This window comes from Haliotis cracherodii, unplaced genomic scaffold (assembly GCF_022045235.1).
Source record: "Haliotis cracherodii isolate W230 unplaced genomic scaffold, xgHalCrac1.p SCAF_2, whole genome shotgun sequence".
NCBI classification, from domain to species: Eukaryota; Metazoa; Mollusca; class Gastropoda; order Lepetellida; family Haliotidae; genus Haliotis; species Haliotis cracherodii.
This window is the reverse complement of record NW_027266275.1, coordinates 37,670,668-37,691,221: the sequence shown is the minus strand read 5'-3', so window position 1 is coordinate 37,691,221 and position 20,554 is coordinate 37,670,668. Positions and strand designations below refer to the sequence as shown.

Sequence of the window (20,554 nt, the reverse complement as noted above, 5' to 3'; positions counted from 1 at the left end):
TGTCTGGGCTGTAGAGGGGACAGAGGCCCTGAGATGATGATGAGCCTAACCATCCTGACTGTGCCAGAATCACCCAAACCCTCTTTGCTGCATTTTTTATTTAAATATGTACATAAAAAGCTATTTCTATATCGCTAAATCCCACATCACTGAAGGGCATGTTCAATGTGCAACACAGCATGTGTACATATGAGTAAGATTAAAAAATAATATAAAACTAAACACATGTAGTTGTAGCGTTCGGAAATGTCCAGATTTAATCACGGTGATACGAGGTGCAACTTTCAGGCTGAGGGGATGTAAGTCCCATAGTGAGGTACCTGGATGGAAGAAGGATCGAGCTTGAAGCACTACTATGTTCCTTGTGTTCTAAGGAAATACATTTGTACATGTATGACAAGTGTTTAATCTACACTCCCCTGCAATCCAATCCGATTCTCAAATTAAAAAAGTTATTTCTGGGTTTATTTCCTACTAATTATTTGACCAATTCCTCTTGCTGTGACCATCAGTTGTCGACCAGTTAAAAATTTAATCAGTATGATCACTATTCATTAGAGTAATCAGGAACCAATTTTGCCATGCCGGTGGTAGCGAATAACCTTCTCCTGACACTCGCTGATCACTTTGATTCATCATTGAATCGGAACAGTGACCATCATGCATAGGAATAGTCAGACAAGGCCTCGAGTTTTCTCTCAACATAACTGTAGCTCAACGTTCTGCTTCTTGATAACAGATATATTACAAGAACTTCTTCTGGCCTTGTCCTGGTGCTTGGTTCATTGTATAACTATCCCAGTCGACCAATAACGCTTTCAGTAATAGAGATATTGTTAAGTGTACATTGTTGGTATCATATTAAATCATTTCCTTGAGCGGTTCTCAAGTAAGGAGTTACTTGTTTTCCAGCTCAGTTTCTCTTTTTCTGGTAATACACATCACGAAGTCAAGCATCGTTTTGTCCATTACACACTATTCGTTGCTGCTGTTACTCAAATACAACCTTCATATTCAGGATAGCAATGGAGATTATATCCCTCCTGGAAAATACATTACCATACGAACCAGTGGTTGAAAGTTTGAGCACCTGTCCATGTTGTATGGGTTAACAACCAGCGAGGACAACTGTGAGTTGTCCTTCCTGGCTATCACAGGTCCACTAATATCCATACAAAAACGTTCATCCTTGGTCGTCATGAACTCTGATTTCAAAACCTCGCGTTCACAGCTATAACATATGCACACAATACACTCATGCAAAACGAAGACTCATGCATAATGTATGTAGTTGTTTGTTTATGATGTACACTTGACGTATCATTGCATTATATCGCCAGAAGTCTTCCATGGTCCGTGGGGGGTATGCCCATACATCAGTATATGTCTGGTATTTATGGTACAGGGAAATGATCCATAAGATGATTACACTGCACGATATGTTACATATATGCATGACTCCAGTAACAGCTCGTTAAGTTTTCCTTGCAAGAGATTCTACGAGCGGAAACTATGATAATCAGGCTTGACATAATGTCAAAGTATATGAATAGGATGAGTCATGTACATCCTAACAAAAAGATTAAGTGTCATGAAGCAATTAATGTCATTGAATTACAATATTAAGGCCATGCAATATCACTGTGAACTTACAATAATAAGTATTGCTTCCTTTATTGGCACAGCAGAAGTTTTGTGGGTTAAAAACAAGAACATGTACATCTATGAATGGATGACGTCTTTATTATTTATATTATTGCGAAACTTAAGCATGTTTGATAAGGTGCAAGTAACACCGACTTGTTACACCATTGTACACTTATACAGCTTCTTGTTAACTTAAAGCTGATATTACACATGACTATGAACGGTCGGTGGGCTGTAGATTCGAACACGTGGACGTGACTCAACGAATCGACCACCACCAATCCTAATACTTGCTATGATATGTCATGCTTAAGCTTTAGTTACGTGTTATTGCAACTGATTCACGTTTTCCTCTGACACTGTCTGGCGCTCGGCTTTAAGGGGCTAAAACAAGGACTGGTCGGCTCGGAGTCAGTATATTGTGTCTGAGTTGGGTATTCATGTTAAACTGCGGCATGGTATCTCAGTGTGCTAGCACTATAAATCTCTTCAGTCCGGACTGGTACAAGCACACACACACACACACACACAAACACACACACACACACACACACACACACACACACACACACACACACACACACACACACACACACACACACACACACACACACGTCGCCATATGAGTGCAATAATTTTGGACGCCACGTTAAAGCCCATCTCACCTCATCCACCATCTACCTCTGACAAGTGTCTAGACTGGACGGTATCAATAGCCATCAGGACATCGCATATTAGTTATGATGAAGAACAAATATGATAACAATACCAGATAATACTTTCGTCAGTATTAGAATAGATTGGTTAGCAATTATATGACGATGAGGCACTGACGACTTAATGAGTAAGCCTTGTCTGGCAACTTGTTAAATCGTCAGGGATACATCTGTCTTCCTTCACAAATGCAACGGTAATGGGAATCGTCACGCAAGGTACTTGCTTGTAAAAACAGTGAATGGTGATGAGTGGGTAAAATGGGGTTTAGTATTGCACTTATATACTCTACTGACTGCGACCAGTCCTTGTTAAATCACTTTGATGCCGAACGTAGGTACAACGCGTCCAGGGGATCGAACCATCGGTCTTCCGCTCTCGTAGCAGACGCTCTATCAACTACAAGACCACGGATGCAGTGACGGTGAATGCATAAATGGTAGGAAAGATAATAAAACTATCCACAATACTTTTGATGACTTCAACTTTCCAATAGGCAACCTTCCTTTCATGTCGAGGAATTTTCCAGCAGCTGCAGCCTTTGGTGTCGGCCTTTGCACAACATCAGATCTCAGCTTTCTTGAACGATTCGGCACTATTTTCCTTTACTATATATGTACCTGGATTCGGACATTTTGATCCGAGCAAAGGAAAACTGCCATAGAACACAAATGTACCATCGATAGTACATAATTTTGGGTGTACATGTCATGACGCTCATAAACGACAGGATGTATAACTATAAAAAATAAAAAACAGCTTTTAGTTTTGCTGTCAAGCATATTCGTTTTCGAAATCCAGAAATGACGCAATCTTGTCTGAATGTTTCACTCACCCGTCTCGAGAATTTAGAGGCTTCGGTTCTGAATGACAGGTTAGAAAGTTGACTTGCAGGTGTCACTTCGTTCTTCATGCAATGGGGCATCGTTTCGGAGTAAATATCTGATTTGAATTAAACGGAGTTTCTCTTTGGACTGTCTATGGACTTTGAAATTGTTACACACGACTGAAGTTATGAAAGGCTTTGTTTAAATACATTATAGGGTTATATGACTACAACTTAATAATTGATCTCCGTGGTCTAGTGGTAGAGCGTCTGCTCATAGTGCGGAAGGTTCGATCCCCGGCCGCGTCATACCAAAAGAAGACACGTTTACGTCTATAAACTGCTGACATAAAAATTAGTTAATTATACGTTTAAGTCTAGAACTTTTTTTACATGTAATATTTACCATTCTAGGACCTAAAAACAATGGACATTTTTAAATATTACAAAAAATATATGCACGAGCATGGTGACCACTAATTGTTTCAACCTGTTCAGCTCTCAGAATGCACTGGATGCCGTACGAAACCACGAGGTACAATTTCATTGAAGCAGATAATCAAATCAGCCAATCAAAATCCTCAATATTATAACTAAGATTCCCACTGACATGAAATGTACGTGCTATACATTAACCTGACCTCGACAACGAACAAGCAAAGAGAATACCATGAATAATATTGTAGCCCACAAAACTGAATAACACGAAAAAGAAATTTTTTTTTTAAAACTTATTTATTGTCTTTTTAAATAAAACAAAATATCAACGTGAAAACGTCATTGGAACAAACATTTTCAGACGAGGTTCGCACAAGTTCACTAGAAATCAACGAAAATGGCACACATATTAAACTTCATTTTGTTGATGAAATAGTCCAGATGTGCAACCAGTTCAATGGGTCTATAACAGTGTCTGAAACGGAAAGCGCATTTTGCGAACACCTGGTGTCATCAATGATTTTCAGTGATCCATTCATATAATTTTCACCACTATTTTGCTTTTTACGCCCAATGAAATCTGTTTTGGCAGCCTGAATATTCTCGAGCGTTGAAGTTTTATAGTGCAAGAATATAAATAAGATAAACTTGAATAATTATTTGTTCTAGAAAGCAGACAGGCTGATGTTTCGAAAGCTGGCCCAACTGCTTATACCAGCAGCAACTGATATATTGATGACATTTAGTAAACATCAATTAAAAAGTTTACTTCCCTTTCAACACATTTTAATCTCTATTGGTCGTTTTATTTTTTTGAATTGTCTAAAAACCAAAGCTTTTAGTTGTGATGCTTTTATGTGAATGAACACCATTGAGAAAAAATTAATCACTGAAAAGCTTCAATACATTACGTTTTACAGTCACTGAAATGAGGTAAGAAAATTCTTTTTCAAATTCGTGTACAACGATCCAAGTGATGCCATCTGCCATGTCTTCATCGAACTAAAATCTCGTCCTTGAACGCTCCTTATCATGAATCTATTTTAAAACTTTACACGCATACATTCGTGCTCTTTTGGATGGAAAAAGGTCCTGGAGGATTACTAACTAACTTGGCATAGTTCTTCTCTTTGAAACCGGGGGCACGGGTGGCCCAGTCGTCTAAGGCGCCGCGATTCGCTGTGCAGAGTTGCGTCCCTTGGGCACGCCAGAAACATATGATTGTGGGTTCGAATCCCGGTTCGCCCCAATCATGTTTCTAGGTTTGTCAGCACCATATTCGTGCTCGTGGGTTTCACCGAAGTGGTAAACGTCTGAGACCTGCATCACTTTGGGCTTTCCTCCCACATTAAGCTGACACGCCGTGATATAACTGGAATACTGTTAAAAGCGGCGTTAAATCCAACTCACTCACTCACTCACTCTTTGAAACCTTATTGAAGAATTATTGAAATCTTTCACATATACATTTGAATGCATTGCAGCCAGTTTGGTTCAACGGATTTAGAAAAAGCCGAAAAAGAGAGAAACATAGCTAAAAAATGAATACAATGGCTGTGGTGGAATATTGATAATAATTGAAACATCGTTTAGTTATTTCCATCTGCATGAGGTTTCGGAATTCTAGACTTTCTGGATTTAGAGTAGAAGTGGGTTTTCTGTTCATTTCAAACACAGTTTTTAAATGACCAAATGATAAAACGTCGTAATTATGTAAACGTTCTTGTCAACATAACTACCAAACGGTACATGAAGTATCAAATTCATTAGACGTTTCTGCGATGTTCATTGGATAATGACGGCAACGATCAAAATCACACGGGAGTTTGGTACCAGTAAACAAATATATATATTAGACGTGCTATCCCATACGCTACTCAGTATCAGAGATAAGAACTGTGACGGATATAGAGGGTTTGATCAACCGGACATGATGTCACAGTTTGCAAATCCATCAAATATAGACAGAACAGGATATCCTTTGTCAACAATAACAGGATTAATCTATTTACATTAATTAACAACCCAATTTAGTCATAATCTATATATTAAAAATATAAATTATATTACACAAATAAATACAGTAGATGAACCGCGCCAAAGACAGCTGGTCGTGAAACACACCGTAACGTCACGCCTGGTCGTCAAACGAACTTAAAATACGGCACACAATTATTGTAATTTAACCGAGGGAAGAGAAATATCAGTGTCATAATAATACAAAATGGCGCGGCCCTGTAACCCGGGATGTCACTCTAGCTATGCAATCAGCCATTAAAATTACAAACTTATGTTAATTAACGTCAAATACACATAATTCCTACTTCTATTAAGTTATTACTGACGTAAGCACAAACTTTATGCACAATGTATCCATCAGAACATCACAATACACACATCTACAGCGAAGAGTGAGTATGGTTTAACGCCACTTTAGCTATATTCCAGCAATATCGGGGCGAGGGACACCAGAAATGGGCTTCACACGTTGTGCCCATGTGGGGAATCGAACCCGGGTGTTCGGCGTGACGAGCGAACGCTTAAATCACTAGGCTACCAATCCGCCCCTCTACAGCGAAGAGCATGTACAAAGATGGTAATCATAACTATGAAAACTAATTTGATAACTTATTGATAACAGATACAGAGAGGCCATGTGATTCTGAACCAAACTGGATAGATAATTAACTGGTTTTTATTGATTGGGAACTGATTCACACAACACTGATCTAAATTACATGCAAATAACATTCCACCCTAAGCACTAGTTTGTTCAGGGGTCTCTTGCTCATAATCAAACATCCATAGGACTCTACTAAGGCACAAATAACAGACAACAAGAACTATTTTTATCAGCAACCAAAACCATAGGATTAAGTGGATCCAGCAAGCAATAGCATTGGCAGAAAATACAAACCACTGAGATCAAAGTGCACCACCAAGACGTTAACAAGATCGCCGTCTTCACATTGCTACCCTACATTTATATATCGTTGCAACATTTGTATATATAACCAGCTTTAATGTTGATTGTCTGTGTTAGCGGTGGGACGGGTAACTCGGGTACCCGGGTCTGGTGGGTACTGAGTAGGACCCGGGTACCGACAGGAGTACCCGGACCCGTGGTTAGTCACGTGATATATTGTTTAATGACAAACATTATCAAGAACTCTATAGTTACACTACAAGTCACTAATGTTCGCATTTCTTTCTGACTAAGCACCCATTCCATCTGATTTTTCACATGGTTGAATAAAGATATAACTTAATTCAGCTTCAGTGAAGGAATGACCAGATTGTTTAATACATGTATCCAAATACGTTTTGCCGGGGCTATGCTAAAAATGTTCCCAATCGGACATTGAGACATCTCCTGAGTGGGTAGCCGGGTAGGGTCGGGTAAAAGAGCGGTTGGTACCCGGGTAGTAAATTTGGACTCGTCCCAGCTCTTGCCTGTGTGATACTGTAGTATGAATCATGGAAACGATGAATCATCATTCATGTTAAACTCTCGTTCTTACATGTTCCACACAATTATAAGGGTGAGCTAAGTGTTGCGGCTAGTCATGCGCTCTTGTATGATGGGATTGTTTGTTTTCTGCTTCCAATGGTATCAGAGGCCGTTCATCTTGATTACTACGTTATGAGCTGAGGTCATAGTCGGTAATCAATTTAAGATTCTATCTAAAGTTCCCATTTTCCCCCCAAGTCCATCAAATTACCGATTCGCTCTTTTCGCGTAAGACAAAGTGTCAGGAGTGATTTGCTGGGCGAATGAAACCGCTATCGAGTGTCCCTGCGTGGTCTTGGCGTCAGAAAATGACTTTGAATTACATCGTAGAGGGTTAATGAAACTTTGTGTCAGGATTACTTAGCTGTACATCAGTTAGGTAAAAGGAAAATATCTCATAATGAGTGGCATAGGCGGAAAGGGGGTGAAACATCCAGTCGCTTGTATTGCTTTTTTCACTTTGTGTTTTTTTCTTTTCAAAGAACAGCTTGTAATGCCGAAGCTTACAGGGTTCGACAGCAGACTTACATCCGGATTGATTCATTAAATCCCCAGAATAAATGTCCTGGTTGTATTCCTGATTTGTTTAAAGTCTCTTTCAAACATACATGTAGCTTTTTGGATTTATTTGGTGAGCGGAAATAAAAAAAAGAACTTGGAAAAGCAGTCAAGTACACAAAATTTGCAAGATATCAAAGGGAAACGTGCAAACTTTATACAGTGTTCTTGATGTAACAGTTCCATGCCAATCCTCCACTGACCACCTTTACACGTAGGTGCGCAGATAGAAAATGATTATTCAATTTACAACTTAGGGAAAAACAAATAACGAAACATTTACAGCTTCTTGATAGCAAAGGTTGTTTATGTCATAATATAGTAAAGTCCTCATTGATATTGAATGTAATGACATCTGAAGTATGCTCGAGACATTGTATGATGACTATAATGCTTACTATAATTGATAAAGCGGCAAAAGACGTGAAACTTGAATGCATCCAGTATTTTCTTCAACCTAAGGGAAAGTAATTAGAACAAGTTAGATCAATCAGAGTGGCTAAAACGTCTTGCACCAGAAACCTAGTCATACTGTAAGATTGCAACCTGGGTTTGCTTTGATTCCTGCAATATTTCTCAAAACGGCATTAGGACAGCTCTAGACTTTGGATTGGCTCCTTCGTTTACAGGCCGTCAAGGAACATTCGCTTACTCTTTGAACTTAAATTTGTGTGAGTGGCGGCTGCTACCGGTAGGATTGGACACCTGGTGTCATCGCTGATTTCAAGGGTTCCATTCATATTATTTTCAACGCTATTTTGACTTTTACTCCCAGTGGAATCCGTTTCGGCGGATAATCGATACTGGTTATTCATAAACTTCTCTGGAGCCACATTGGGCTTGTGTGTGATACATAACGAACAATAACACGTTTACTACATTCACAAAGAAAGTAAATGATCGTCAAGAGAGTACTTGCAAAGATTAACAAGCAGCGGATCATTGCAAATAACCTGAGATTTACTGATGCAGTCTAAATCAGCATATGGTGAATGAGTTAATGTTTTTACGCATACATCCAAATCTATGCGGGCTGTAGATAACCTTGGACACCAGTAGGTGGGAGCATAATCCAGGAAAACAATCAGACTGGTTGTTACCACCCTAAATACATTTTGTCCGCCCTTTCGATATTCATATATTCTGCCAGCAGGGAAAGAAAAGAGGAGCACACGGTACTCAGTCTGCAACATTATCTCAACATGGATACAAAGTAGGGGTACAGGTACATATTCCGCCCCAGAATTATAACGGGGATACAAAGAAGGGGGTACAGGTACATATTCTGCCCCAGAATTATAACGGGGATACAAAGTAGGGGTACAGGTACATATTCTGCCCCAGAATTATAACGGGGATACAAAGTAGGGGGTACAGGTACATATTCTGCCCCAGAATTATAACGGGGATACAAAGTAGGGGTACAGGTACATATTCTGCCCCAGAATTATAACGGGGATACAAAGTAGGGGTACAGGTACATATTCCGCCCCAGAATTATAACGGGGATACAAAGTAGGGGGTACAGGTACATATTCCGCCCCAGAATTATAACGGGGATACAAAGTAGGGGTACAGGTACATATTCTGCCCTAGAATTATAACGGGGATACAAAGTAGGGGGTACAGGTACATATTCTGCCCCAGAATTATAACGGGGATACAAAGTAGGGGTACAGGTACATATTCTGCCCCAGAATTATAACGGGGATACAAAGTAGGGGGTACATGGTACATGTACACATTCTTCCCAAGAATCCCAACAGAAGACAAATAGGTTGTGCAGCAACATATTCGTCCCCAGAATCCGAACGGGCATACAAAATACGGGGTACATGGTAACATTCTGCCCCAGAATCCCAAGAGGGATACAAAGTAGGGGATACATGGTACCTATTCTTTCCAATAACCCCAACAGGCAGACAAACCATGGCCAGGTGGGACAAGGTTCCTATTCTCTCCCAGTATCCCGATGTTGAGATAAAGTTTCTATTCTCTATCGGGGGTCAAGCATATCACTATGAACTGGTTACACGTGACAATACCACCCCGATATGTAGAAACTGGTATTGTGGTATTGATGACCTATGAACCACGTGAAAGGGTCACTCACACAATATGAATTTTGTAAAATGTTTGCCAACAGTTTATATGGAAGAATTTTAAAGTTTATCTTTTTATAATGATACCTAACATAATAATAATAATAATAATAATAATAATAATAATAATAATAATAATAATAATAATCAGTCGAATCAGTTGTTTGTTAGAGTGTTCCACGAAACATGGTTTTGTAAAATGGTCATTTAAGGTAGTTAGAACCTTAAAGTTCAAATTCTAGCTGTCTTCTTAAATAAGATTTTCTTTTTCTTTGTTGGGAGAAATAGATCAATGATCATTGTCATGGTAAACCTGAGAAAACCATGCAGCGAAAAGCACTTAGTTTATATTGACATCCTGTAGCAATAACATGTAGACTAAAGCGTGCTCCTTCGCAATGCTTCAGTTAGGCGAACAGCCCAGCGGGTCTTTGACAACTTGAGATGAGTTTTAAAATTAGGGGATTTGTATGATCGATCGATGCCGAAGTAATTCTATTCCGTGAAAATCAACCTTTCTCGATTGATTGCGAAATTGATTAAGTTCTTTTTTCATTGTGTCATACTTTTCAATTTGTGTAAATTTACAGATCAGTTGATGATTTTAGTTAGTAAATATTGAAGACGTGTTGTACTTGAGGGAATTATAAAGAAATCCTAGTTTCAGGAAATATCCTTCAAAATAGCAAAAAGCGATTTAAAATTTTCTGTTTGGAATTTCCGTTTTAATTCCAAACTAACACAAACTTTGTCCTAAGTTTTTTAAATTTGATTCAGAAACAATTATGCACTTTTGAATGTTCAGAATATCTTGGGAAATTTCTTTCTATGAAAAATGCTTTCCATGTATTTTTCTCTGATTCATCGACACGAATGCAAAGAACCGGAATAGCCAAATGCACCATATGCGTTTCTTTGAAGAAATAATCGTTGGATTATTTGAAGAACGGCGGCACCAGGGTGTTATCTTAAATACCAACTTAAAAGCATGCCAGTTTTACAACGTCTAGAATTTATTACCCTGAACGCCATGTGGTGTGAAGGTAGGTGTGACGAAATGTTATGTACATAAATATGATCGAATATCATATATGAGAGTCGAATGCCGAAGCATATGCCGAGTAAATAAATTAATTACATGTTACTGCAACTCTGTATTACATGTAAGAGTGAGTGAGTGAGTGAGTGAGTGAGTCAGTCAGTCAGTCAGTGAGTCAGTCAGTCAGTCAGTCAGTCAGTCAGAATATTTCAAGGCTTCACCCGTAGTCGATAGGTAAGGCATGAAACACGTGGCTATAACAGAGCGACATATTGAGTACTTATTAGTTCAAGTTCGGCATCTTGGTGGAACTCCTAATCAAATGCCCTTTTTACATTGAACTGTTTCTAGCATGGTTGCTCGTCTGTCTCATTTAAACACCACCAGTTAGCCTTTTCAAATCCATTTCAAAAGACGTCCAAACAGCATGGGAAAGAGATATTCGATCTGATTTCAAGGAGCCCCGACACTTGTCGGATAATCTAATGAACATCAATCACCTTGATAGTTCACAAATGTGGGTTGTTGCATATGCTATTAAACATTAAATTTATTTTGTTTTCACGTCCCCGATTCAGTTTAAAGCTATTGGGATATACCTGTAAGTCTGCTGAGGCGGAAAACAAAATTCACTTGGCAGGGTTTGTCTGTGTCTTCTAGGCACACGATAATAATTGTAATAAGATGTACACGCGGAATAGTCCCGTGAAGGTTCCCATGCTTTAGCAACCCATGCTTTTCGTAAGAGGCCACTAAAGGGATCGGATGGTCAGGCTCGCTGACTTGGCTGATTGGTGTCATCGAATCCCAGTTGCGTAGATCGATGCTCATGACGTCAATCACTTGACTGTCTGGTGCAGACTTAATTATTTACAGACCGCCGTCATATAGCTGGAACAGTGCGGCGTTAAACAACAAACAAAACAAAACACGCGGAATAGGACGTGTTTGCCACGCATATAGGATACTGTGGAATATAATAATGGGGTGGGGGTTGGGGTTGGGGTTATGGGCCGATTTGACCATTATGTATGTCTTGTCATTTCGGGGAATACCAGAAATGTACCCATGTGAGAAAACGAATCCGGCCTTCAGCGTGACAAGCGAACGTTCTGACCACTGTGCTATCCATTCGTTTATGATCCTTGTAGATGCCAATAGCGAGAGTCAGTAGCGATGAAGTCTCTCGAAATTGTAACATGTTTGGTATCTGAGACGGGGATATATATTATGTGTGTTATCAGATATATATTTCAAATATTATGTGGTGACACGTAGCTCTGTGCACAGTCACAAATCAGGTGATGTGGGCAAGTGACTTTGTTCGCAATGTGCGTCTGTTCACGCAGCACTGATTGGGTACCCGGTAGGATGAGATGGCAATGTGGCTGTTAACTTTCTAGCGTCTCACAGGCAGTTTGGGTTGTAATACTCCCCGGGGAGATAAAAGTGATTGTTGAGTGCACACTGATCTACTGATCGGGAGAAATTCGTAAAAGTGACATGTTACCGAATGCTTACAAAACAAAAAAACGCAATCTTTATATATATACAATGATCATACATTTATATACTATTTGGTTTTCAGTGTTCATTACGAACAAAGCGTACATACATATGAATGGAGTTGACGAAGTGAGCCGTGGGACATTTAGGTTACCGTTTCGCAATATTTGAAAATGAATAAGATTGATAGTATTCATTTTATAAGACCAATATAAAAAACAGAATTGTTGGCAACACATATAGGCCATCCACTTCATATCGTTTCAACATACGTAGTTGCTGACACTGGACAGCTGTCATTCGCGGTAGATGAGGATGTATACCGGTTTTGTAATTTCATGTAAGTAGCTTGCTCAAATAATTTTAAATGTCGGAGGTGTCTATTGACAGCTATTCCGGTACTTAAGACACTTGGCACCACGGCGGAGATTTGTATGATTCCAGACACAAATCCTCTTAGCGTAGATATTAGATATGCCAAGTAGATTGGTGTGGTCAGCATCCTTATTACAATTACAAGTACCATATACACAATAACAATATAAGAACTTAGAGATTTCATTTGAAAAGTTAAACAATATTAACATTTCCCGAATTCATGATCATCAGACAACAGTATTTACGGTACCTACTCAGTGACGTCATATAGTGAGCGACGTTGATTTAATTAAAGGCGACAATACCCTTTCCATATGCATAAGAAATCTCTGCCAAAAGCCGTGTTGATTGTACGATTCCAACTATATCATGATCATGTGTTTATGAATCACTGTGAAATAAATAACGCTGCTTTGGACAGTATTTCAGTTTATCGTTCAGCTTGCTGTGGGTGGCACGGTTGAAGTAATGCATGTCTTAGGCTTTTATTACGAGCGTGATTATGGTGCTGCCACAACTACAAACCCACGATTATACATGTAGGTTCCTGGCACTCCTAATGGACGCATCGTTACACAGTGAATGGTGTAGAGGGAACACATGGAATTTTAATATTTACAATCCGGAGCACTAATTCATGGAACAGCCGTTTACCTATGCCATCATCATTTGAAACCCGACAGAAGAAAACGGACCTTATGACAGCTAGGATGCTATTGTGCTGTGACGTCATAACGAAAGACGTTTGGCGTCAACTTACTTCCATTAAAATCTCTTATTTTTCTCATATTGGTCTTAATGTAATAAAAACATCATTTCAAAACATTTGAGTATACATGTCTACTTTCGTTTAATCGGTCACTATATATAACTTATTCCAATGGTTATTATTTCAAGACTGAAACTAGTTTTTTGCAGAAAAAGAGTCCAAATGTTCGAGGCCATCTCTCTGCAATACATTGAATATGTGCAGTATTTTAGAATAACTTGGATACAATTCGCTGTGCAGAGACCTATGATTGTGGGTTTGAATCCCGGTTTGCCCCGATTATGTTTTGTCAGCACCATACCCATACCCGTGCTCAAGACTGATGTTACCTTGATGTTGAAGAAAATGAAACAAGACTTAGAAGTTTAACACTTTGGTGAGCATAGGTATGACACAACCTCAGGAACATTATCAGTTGAATTTGGTATTTCGAACTCACGATCATAGTTTTCTGGCACGTCTTAGGTACAACATGCCACATAATGAACTGCGGTGCCGTAGGTTACTAAGCCTATTAAAACAATTAGAGCGTATGCGCTGATACAGTTTGTATTAAAGAATATTTGAATTTAGCTGGTGTAAAACGATCGTGACGTGAAATCATGGACATCCATGTTACAGACGTTACAAACACTAATCGTCCATTAGCAGGTTTCCGGAGTAACGGGGTTTCACTGTAGAACATTAAATCGGTATGAAAACCAGATCGACAGTCATATTAACTACTCAACTGCCTAAGACTCCACGAAAACGTGCCATCGGTAGAGCCTTTGTTACCCTTTCGCGAACACGTGGTGTCATTAATTCCTGATATTCATCTCTGAGTTTTAATCAACATTTTGACTTATGCCCTATGGAATCTGATTCGAGGGATAATCGAGACTGATGTTTCTCTGGGCGTCGACGTTTTGAATTTGCTACAGTGCCGAATTTCTCCTTCATGTCGTGCATTATGCCATCGGCCTCAGCTGCTTGCATCTACATATCTGTTGCCTCAGTACTTTAGAGCATGTACATGTTATTCAAAATTCACGGAGGGACAAATTGTGCTTACACCTGAATTCTTCAAACAAGGTTTCACCATCAAAGACCTGGTGAAGTCATTCCATAATTATTATGGAGTACATTCAGAGGTTTTTACCAATTATGACGTGTCGCTTGTCAACATGATGCCTGAGACTACCCATGCTATGATCTTTACATAGGAATGTTCACTGGAAATATTTCAGGTACTTTGTTTAAAACAAACATGGGTCGTTACAGGCATTTACATATAAACCGTAACGGAAGAACAATTTGTAAGTCGCATGTTGTGCCTCGTTTAGGAAATGAGATTTAATTTGTCATGTTTAGAAATAAATAACAAAATGATATGATTAGGAGAGGGAAATGTGACTCGGTTCACCGTACCAAACATAAGACAAAGCAATTTCCAGCCATATAAATTATGCCTTAAATCTGAGGTGTGTAATTAAATTTGATACCTCTGATAAGGGCAATGTTCATAGCCATGTTAGACTTACAGGGAATATTGTATAAATGATCATGAAGGATATGTGTACATGTCTGTCGTTTCCGTGGCTCCCAAAAGAAACACCCTGATTCTTATAATTAAGACACAAGGATAAGCAGGGGTGACACATCCCGATCGTTGGATGGTGACAAAGGACCACTATATGAGAAACGATAGTTTGTTTACATGGGAATGTACACGCAATACTCTTACATCCAACAACTTCTCAACAGCTGCGAAACAGGTAATTTAAGCATTTTCTAGTATAAAACCTCACCGAAAGTTTATATCATAAGGATAAACAACCATCAAACAATTGACATAAAACGATGGGACAATGGGTTAAATGAATATTCATTACAATACAATGAGCATCCTTCCGCGTCGATCTTACAGAAAAACGGAAATCTCAACAGGAATTCTCTAGAGTTTAACAGCATCGATTATAATTGCATTGTCGATTAAACTGTAAAACTCTCCAAATTAGTCTCCAACGAGAGTGTTTTTATGTCTCAGTTCGATAATGAAGGGACAAGCTTGTAACTGGAGTGTGGATACGGACCGAACATGCAGGAAGTCCATGTCGGTATTGAAGGACCCGACGCGAGGAGAACGTGTTGGTTTATCCCCCTAATCCCTGGACCATTCCCACAGGTTTGTTCTTGAAGAAAAACATATCCGGACAAAACCATGTTATGAATGTTATTGATATTGTGCTATTAGATTAGTATCAGTGAATGGAGATATCAGATTGTGTATTCATCCTGAAATGACGTTTGTGTTGGAATCTGTTCTTTTGATTTCGTGACATTCTTGTGTTGTCTGTCCGCTCTAGGACGGCAAGGGAATGAATCATTTATAAAAATAACATACATTCAACACAATATGATCCTGGGAAAGCTAGTTTCAGCGGGGGCACGGATGTGCCAGTCGTCTGAGACGCCGCGATTCGCTGTGCAGAGTTGCGTCCCTTTGTCACGCAAGAAACCTGTGATTGTGGGCTCGAATCCCGACTCGCCTCGATTATGCACCATACCCGTGCTCGTGGGTTTCACCAAAGTAGTAACCGTCTGAGACCTGCATCACTTCGGGCTTTCCTCCCACATTAAGCTGACACGCCGTGATATAACTGGAATACTGTTAAAAGCGGCGTTAAACCCAACTCACTCACTTACTCTTTGAAACCTTATTGAAGAACTTTGAATTATTGAAATCACTCTGTTTTCAGCATGGTGCTGAAACACTATTATCGTAATCATCTATCCGTTACGCCATTTATTCTTGTGGGGGTGTGGGGGTGTGGTGGGGGTGTGGTGGGGGATGGGGGTTGGGGGTGAGATACTGGGATAATAAAGAGTATCGTTGCTCAAGAAGATTGGTTTGTTCCTTAATGATAACATCTTTTCAGCAGAAATTCAGTCAACTGATGTGCAAATTACACCATAAAATATGAAACTCAAATTCAAATTTCCCTTCACGATAAGCGATATACGCAATGTACTTTAGTACAATGTAAATCACTTGCAGCATATTTTGATGTCAATAAAGTCACTCTGTTTTAACACTTGACTGATTGTTAGTTTTGTCATTAATTGGTACATACCGGAAACATCTCTTCTCAACGTACATACTTCTCTATATGTTTCTATGGTTCGCGTTTCTTCTGGCGATGAGTATACATTCACAAAATATTAAGTTTAGTGTATTACCATAAGGTTACTTTGATGGAGATGCTCTTATGAATCCTTTTGTTAAGTTAAGGAGATAAATACTCTAATTCAGATTAAAGTGTGATGGTGTTTAATTTGGCTTTTTAAAAAAACAATTCTCTTTTAAAAATAGACATGTACACAAACCTTAAGATTCAAATTATACCAAGCAGTTCTGTGTGTTCTTTATACGAAGTAACGCATGGTTAATGTCATTTCCCACAGGAGATGTATAGCATTTTTAAAAGGTTTGGGGGTAACGTTTTAGGTTTCCCTCCCAGTACCCATTAAAAGAAGGCCAGGTGACCCGTTTCTGGCGTTTTGGTGAGAGGATTGAATGCAACAATATGGTTAAAGTTACATTACAATTGTGTTTTATTTATTCTTAATATGGTTAACATTTGACTTGCCCAGGACAATTTCGACGTCATAACCCACATAGACCTTTTATTTGCTGAGTGTTATTGCGTGTTCGTACATTCCTTTCAGCTAAAACATCTGTTGAGGATGATTATCATTGACACATGGTAGTGGCACACTGTTTTACAACTCATCATAACACTTGTAGAGTTCCCAACTCCTTCCCGAGCGCCTGAAGATTGCCCCAAACCATTCTGAAGTACTTGATTTTTGAAGCTGCTTTCTTACATTGTCCACAAAACGACCGAAGGCCACAACTGACAAATTGGCTTAGTTACTTGCTATGCTTTTAAAATGTATTCATCCACAAACTACTAGAAAGAAAGTCCTGTATTTTGCTTTGGTAGTCAAGACATTTAAGTGCCATCACGCTCGACGGAGGTAACCATGGGGATATAAATGTTCATGAACGACTGTATACCGTCAGATAGCTCAAAACCGCTAGAGCATTTCCGGTGACGCGAGGACGCCTTTGTCTCCTTTAACGAATGCGTTATTCGCCGCGAGCGAGTCGCGCGCGTTTTTAAACAATCCCACTCTTTTCACTCGTGCCATGGGGAACTTTGTGATCAGTATGAAACCTCTTGTGTATGTCATTATGATGTTAATATTCTGTATACATCTGTCTGGTATTGCTTTTTTAGCTATAACCTTTCTATTAAAATCATTGAAGCGAGTTTGAATATTCAATAAATACCTTGCGGTTTGATGAAGATGGTAACATTTTTTATAAGTAATATTGAATAAGCGTTCACAAATCTCTCATTTAACGGTCACAAATGGTTCAAATTTTGCCGGCGTAACCATAAACTGTAACTCACTAAATGCTTACCATCAGGGGTACATGTATATGGTTTAACATGCAGGTTCTTACTTATTGTAAGGAGAAGAATACTACGAAAATGTACATAAATCACTGACACTTTGGCATCACTTCTTCAATGTGCTTAGTTGTTAAAGGCCCGGGTACAAGTTCCAACATTGATGCAATGAATGAAGACCATTTCTGGTGTCTAAGTGTATTATTTTCATAAATGTAATCATCATCATCATCATCATCATCATGAATAGTAGTAGTATGACGACAACGACGACTTTGACGACGACGTTGATGATCAAAATGATGATGGTAATGATGATGAGGAAGTGGATATGAGGATGGTTTCATGAACATCACCGCGTAGGAGATTAATGTGGAGAAAAAAGCTGATGACGAGACCTAGAAATAAGGTCGTAGATATTTACCACTGAGGTGAAATCCTGAGCCCGGGTATGACGCTAACAGGTCAAGTATCATAATCGTGGTAATTCTGGGATTCGAACCAACGATCAGCGGATCCTGACACTGTGTAATGACCTCAAATCTTCTTAATAGTTTTAAAAAAAAAAACCAATATATTAAATATTGTCATTTTATACACTGGTCGCCAATGATCCAACAATAAGTTAGGTGTTGCCTTTAGCCTTCTATGATGAAGCTAAATAATCTGCTACGGCAGTGAGCGATTAAGCATTAGATGGTATCGACAACGGAGTAGTGTCCCTGGCAACTGGACAGGCTGGTATTGCATTCAGAATTTTATGTCTGAGGACATGCTGGCTTCATAAAACATTCATACATGTCGTGTAGGACAAAGGTTCTGATATTGATCGGGAAATGTTACATTTAACAGTTCACACAAAGAACCCGGTCGCAATTTTCATGTAGCACGATGTAGTTTTGTAGCCTTTGAAGTTAAATATCTTCTAATTGTGACACAGTCACGTTTAGTTTCATAATCCATCTTGTAACTGACATTGCGCCTCATGAACCGATTACGAAGGTCTGTTTTTAGAGCCTTGACGATTAGATTCACACGCATTATCGAGTTCAAAGAATCCGGAATGTGTTTTCTTTTTCTTTCATTTTTCCTACTAAAAGGATAATATACAAGTGAATGTGTTACGCTGCGTCAGCAGTACCACGCTATAACACACCAGTGTGATATTTAACTTTGTTATCGGCCTTGGAGCAACCAAACCAGTGGTTGATAGAATGAACACCCACTTCCACCAGGACATAGTTTTTCGTTTTTCTCACTAATTATATGAAATAAAACAACCCGCATTTAACTAACCCTAGAGGTTCTTGCAGTTCGTTGTAACCGGAGTTCTTATTGGGTTCATAAATGGGTTTCTATTATACTTCAGCCGAATTCGATATATCCAAGGTTTAGATTTAAGAATTAAATGACACAAAGGACATTAAACCATTTGATTCTGATTTTAGTCCCTTCCTCAAACATAGAGCACGAATGACTATTTCAAATGCCTACAGGTCGACATAAATATAGCTCACCTTCTTCTTGGGATCCGTAGTGTCCTCGCTTTCTCCTGGGGGTACGTCTTTTAGCCATACGACGTGTACGATGCGACCATAGGTGAAGATGAGCACACCGAGAGGGATGAAGTACTGAAGCACCATGATGACCACACTGTAGGCAAACTTTTGATTGGGCACTGGCCAAACTTCCAGGCACAATGTTACGTTGTCGATATCGTCCGTCACCGTCAGTGACGTTATAGCAGTAGGGAGCGGCGTCAGCAACGATAATGCCCAGCAAACGGCAATCACCCACAACGACTTTCGTTTAGGCAGTCTGGGTTTGAAAGGGAACATGATGGCAATGTATCGTTCTAAACTAATGGCTAAGAGGATATACGCGTTGAGGAACACCACAACCGCTTGAAGATATGTAACAAGAGGGCACAACGCTACCCCAAACGGCCAGTAATCAAGAAGAATGTTAGCAACAAAGGTGAACGGGACACATAGAGTTGCCATGAGGATGTCACTTACGGCCAGACTTGCGATGAAAAAGTTGGTCACAGTTCGCATACGACGTGTGGTAACGACGATGTAGCACACCATGCCGTTACCGATGACGGACACAATTGACACAGCTGAATATAACAACACCAAAAATACCTGCACCCCCGGGTTCAGAGACTCGGGGGGTGGTTGAGTGACGTTGGGAAAGCCTCTCGTGCTCACCTCCATTTTGACGTTCTGACGTCGATGTTGACGTTCCCGTCGTGCCAACAAAATCTAATCTCCAACTATGAAAATCATCGTTTCAGCTCATCTTCAATCTTTAAGTGTGTCCTCGTGACAAAGCCTGTAAGTGCCTCCTGGCCAGGACACGCACAGACCCAACTCCCAAAGAGTCACGTTCTTATCTCCGATTTGTCGTAGCGCCTGCCGCGTGTAACGATGCTAATTCCTCCTGCTTGTGTGACAAGCGTTGATTAGAGACGATATATACACGACAACGGCCGATGACGTTCCCACCAAGCCTGTCAATCAACGTCACCGTGCAAAGACGCTTCTTCTGTTGGACCCAAATTCAATTTACCGACACAACATCCCAATCCACAACGCTAT

General features: G+C 39.5%; 1 protein-coding gene across 1 annotated transcript in view; it reads right to left on the bottom strand.

The window, feature by feature from the left end:
* LOC139469081 (RYamide receptor-like) overlaps positions 1–20,304 on the bottom strand; it is a 29,750-nt gene extending 9,446 nt beyond the window's left edge. The window contains exon 1 of the mRNA XM_071251207.1: positions 19,469–20,304. Coding sequence (XP_071107308.1) covers positions 19,469–20,170 — 702 coding nt within the window. The 5' untranslated portion in view covers positions 20,171–20,304. The remainder of the gene's footprint in view (positions 1–19,468) is intronic.
* Between the last annotated feature and the right edge of the window lie 250 nt (positions 20,305–20,554).